At 36.3% G+C, this 4775-nt stretch overlaps 1 protein-coding gene across 1 annotated transcript in view; it reads right to left on the bottom strand.

The window, feature by feature from the left end:
• VAV3 (vav 3 guanine nucleotide exchange factor) overlaps positions 1 to 4775 on the bottom strand; it is a 508157-nt gene that overhangs the window by 83444 nt on the left and 419938 nt on the right. Inside the window, exon 19 of the mRNA XM_012648507.1 lies at positions 3225 to 3361. Coding sequence (XP_012503961.1) covers positions 3225 to 3361 — 137 coding nt within the window. The remainder of the gene's footprint in view (positions 1 to 3224; positions 3362 to 4775) is intronic.

Raw genomic sequence — 4775 nt, 5'->3', positions numbered from 1 at the left:
ATTTCTATATACCAGCAATGAACAGTAGAAATTGAAATTTTAAAACTATCATTTATAATAGCATCAAAATGAAATATAAGTACAGATGAATATAAAAAAAGATATGTAGGACCTTAACTTTGACAACTATAAAACATAGCTGAGAAATTAAAGACCTACACAATTGGAAAGGATAGCATGTTCAATGATCAGAAGACTCAACATCGTTAGGACGTCAGTTTTCCCACACTGATCTATAATTCAATGAAATCCCAAACAAAACCTCAGAAGGCTTTTATCGGTAACATTGACACGATGATTCTAAAATTCAAATGAAATGCAAAGGACCAAGAATAGCCAAAATATCTTTGAAAAAAAGAAAAGAACAAATTCGGAGGCGTAACACTGTCTGACTTCAACACTCTTTATTAGCTGCAATAGTCAGGACAAAACTGTATCAGTATAAAGATGGAGAAAGAGATCAATGTAATGAAATAGAGAATCCAGAAACAGACTTAACAAATATATGGACAACTAATTTTCTACAAAAGTGCAAAGAGAATCCAGTGAAGAAATAATTGCCTTTTCAACAAATGCTGCTGGAACACCTAGGTATCCATATACAGAAAACCTCCCACCATTAGTACCATATACAAAAATAACTCACAATGAATCATAAACCTAAATGTAAAATATAAAACTATAAAACTTCTAGAAGAAAACAAAAGAGAATGTAACTTTGAGATAGACAAAGATTTCCTAGATAACTTACATCCATAGCATGATCCATAAAAGAACAAATTAACAAACTGGACTACATCAAAAGTAAAATTTCTGTTCTCTGTATAATATTACTAAGAAAATAAAAAATACAAGTCACAGATTAGGGGGAAATATATATGGAAATAATATATTTTATAAAGGATTTGTACCCAAAATATATAAGGAATTCTCAAAATTAAATAAGAAAACACACGACTTGTCAAAACATTTGACAAAATATTTGAATAAGCACTTCACCAGTGAAGGTATATGGATGGTAAATAAACACATTAAAAGATGCTCAACATTATTAGTCATTAGGGAAATGAAAATCAAAACTACAATGACATACCACTGCCTATCTGATAGAATAAATAAAATTAAAGAGTGACCATACCAAATGTTGGCAAGGATACGAAGCACCTTGGAAGTCTCATATACAACTTATGGAAATGTAAACAAGTACAGTCACTTTGAAAAGCAGCCTGGTAATTTCTCAAAAACTTTAACATACATTTACATATGATTGACCCATTCCCCTCATGGTATTTACCTAAGAAAAATGAAAGCATTGTGTCCATACAAAGAAGTATATGTGAATGTTCATAGAAGCATTATTTGCAATAGCCAAAAACTAGTAACAACCTAAATGTCCATCAACAGGCTAACGGATAAACAAATTGTGCTATATCCACACATGGAATAATAATCAGCAATAAAAAGAACTATTGTTACATACAGAAACATGGTTGAATCTGAAGATAACTATGTCGCATGAAAGAAGCCATAAAAAAATATGATACACAATATAAAATTCTAAACCATGCAAACTTACCAATAGTCTGAAAGCAGAACACTGGTTGCCTGAGGGTTGGCGTGGGGGACAGCAAGGCAACAGGTAGGGGCATAAAGGAGGGAGTCCAAGGGGCACAAAACCTTTGAGGCCTGATGGATTTGTTTATTATCTTGATTACAGTGATGGTCGCACTTGTATATGTATTTGTTAAAACTTATCAAATTGTACTCTTAAAATATATCGTATATCTCCAAGCCATTTTTACAAAAAGTGGCACCAGTGATCCAAGTAGGAATAGTTTCTGCAGGAGACTGGATTGTGAAGAGAACACAGAGGGGTAGAACGTGAGCACAGACTATTCCCCCAACAAGCTCATCCTCGGGCGTGCGAGAGGAAGGGGGTGAGAGAGTGGAAGGGAGCCTGACATAACCAGACGAAAGGTTGTTATATGTGTTTGAGCATCTTTATATGCTACAGAAAAAGACATGGTGGAGAGAATAAAGTTGAAAATTTAGAGGGCAAGAGCCAGCTGATGAAATATGGGATGGGAAATCCAAGAAGAAAGGTAAGTCTTGACTAAGAGGCACGTTATGGCTACAAATACAGGTATGTTTTGTGGTTAGGTTGAGAGATGCGGGAGTGGGCTGAAGAGTTAATAGAATTCAAGGTTGTTATTCTCTCTCTTCCTTTTCTGGAAAGGATGAGGTCTGAGAGGAACAGGATACTCAGAAGAATGGTAGAGCTTTAGAAAAGTAATTGCCTACAGCAAGTGAAATGGCAGTTGGAGATAAACGTTCAATCTAGGGGCATTCTTATGTAACAAGATGGCAGAAAATAAAATAGTTTTAAGCAAATAAAACAGCTATCACTTCCACATATGCAGAATGGATTATTACCCAGTTGTCCTCTCTGCTTTCTCTTTCTTTACCTGCAACAAAATTTCGCTCACGTGCTAATCTTTCTGTTGATCCTCCCTCTCTCCTCCCTCAGTGCACAATAGGTTTTTAACAAATTCTTTCTTCAGCTTTCTTGGGAAATATTTCTAACTTACACATAAAACAAAGAATAATTTAATGAACAGCAGAGTTCTACCATCCAACTTTATCAAATCTTAACATTATACCATATTTACCATACTTACCTCAGTTAACAAAATACGTGAACCAAATAATATAGGCTTACTGGCCAAGAGAGATTTCATCACCAGCGAACACCGACACGCTCACTTATTCTTCACATTTCATATATTCGAAGAAGAATGCCCAGAGACCCAGTAATACCCCAGGCATTACTGTGGGCAGGCAAAAATCAAATATGGTCAAAAATGGCCGCCGGCAAGCTAATTAGGTAGTTCCCCCGACGTGAACTGTTAATATATTAAAGCCATGCAAATTAGATCATACCCACAGGTCCTCGTTTTGGAAAAATGCTCTGATAGAGTATGAATTTTTTAATAAAAATGATAATTATGACCCATAGCACTGATAATATTTTTCTCTAGTATTTTAATGCTCACTGCCACTTTGGCATTGGTAAATATTGGGAAGCTTAATAAAAAATAATGTTTCTCTCACATGATGTACAATTTCTGAAGCTGAAAGCATGCAGTTTCTAAAGATAAGAGCTTTATTCTTTAAGCAGGAATAAATCATCCATTAAATCTGACAAATTGTAATTTATATAGTACCTGCCAAAACAGGCTGTGTGCGTCTCCTCTTAGAAGTTCAACCGTGTCCCCTGCCTGAATGTGCAATGGTGGTCCTTCATGGAGTGCTGGGGGTGGTGTTCCAGAATACTTCCTAATGACCTGCATCTTTGGTAAACCTGAAAACAAGCAATACGCATTTTAGAATTGAGAAAATAATGATGTGTGAAGTCTAGGTGTACTTTAAAAAAGAAGAGCCATTATTTAAAAGTTTTAATACCACCAAATCCAAGGAAATATTTGGAGTCAGCACAATGGAATGCTTTTCAACTTTCTCATTGCATGAGATGGTAACAGAATAAGACACATACTTATCCGCTGATCCCCTACATACTTATCCTCTCCCTCACCATCAATCTCTTTTCAGTTGAAAAAATATTTCTCTTTCAGCTGATGCCTGCTTCATAAAAAACACATCGCGTACAGTTTAATGGAAAAGAATCAATTTTTTCATCAACTCTATCCTTTCTGCCTATTACTTTCCTCTTGGGCACTGGCTGATTTCATCACTGAGGAGGCTCACCCTTTCTGTGTATGTATCACATCGCCCAGTATAAGGCTCATATCTTAAGGTTACCTTTGTAATTCAAAAGCAAAAGGTGATGGATGTGCCACCGCAATACTTAAGACATTTATATGGAGAAACTCTTCAGGCTCAAATTTAGGCTTGCAAAACAGACCCAATAAAGGGAACATGTCTAAGCCAATAGCATCAACAATATTTGAAATACAGATCCATCCCTTCTCTTTGTATCTCTTTGAATTTGCAACGAAGACCCCAGTTCAATATTTCATTTTTGAGAGCAGCAGCTTCAATTGTGCACGGGCCTAATTGCACCAATATTGGTCACACTGGACAAGCTCACAGTCACTTTTTCATTTAGAGGTGAAACTGCTCCTTCCTAAGAGAGAGAGAACTCATAAACATGATATTTGTTGCACATTTAGGGACGTAAGCCATTGCTTATTACACTTCAGGACTTTTTGTTCTAATGATTAACCATGGTGAAGCTGTAACTGGCTGAAAACGCTAGAGTAAACATATAAAGAAGGATGAATGATTGTCATTGTGTTCTGGGTGTCCAAGTTACTGAGAAAAGATCTCAATAGCTCCATGAAATGCTCCAGCAATCAGTTTAACAAAGTCATCAAAATCCTTTTCAACAGCCACCTCAGAGGGGGTTAAACGAGTGTGGCTACAATTTAAACAGAATTGAAAAGTTTTAGTCAACACTTTCTTATCAATATAGTCAATCAGAAGGCAGAGGGCTGAAAAACACTGCGCCCTTCACCCCAATTTAGCTGGCGTGGCTGCTGAGACATGTTAGGAGTTGCTACATCTCCCCTTTGCCTCAGTTCTTGTGCCACAGAACCCTGGAGGGATGACTTTAATCTCACATTCACACAGCATTTCCCTACCAGATGTTATAAGGTGGCGGCCTCACGCAAACAGCAGACTTCATTGTCTTTCCCAAAAACAACATTCCATGAGAACTGTTCTTGGTGAAATTTTTTTTTAATTAATTTTTTTAA

This window comes from Propithecus coquereli, unplaced genomic scaffold (assembly GCF_000956105.1).
Source record: "Propithecus coquereli isolate 6110/MARCELLA unplaced genomic scaffold, Pcoq_1.0 Scaffold289, whole genome shotgun sequence".
Classification (NCBI taxonomy): domain Eukaryota; kingdom Metazoa; phylum Chordata; class Mammalia; order Primates; family Indriidae; genus Propithecus; species Propithecus coquereli.
Note: the sequence above shows the minus strand (reverse complement) of the source record. Positions and strands in the feature narration are given on the sequence as shown.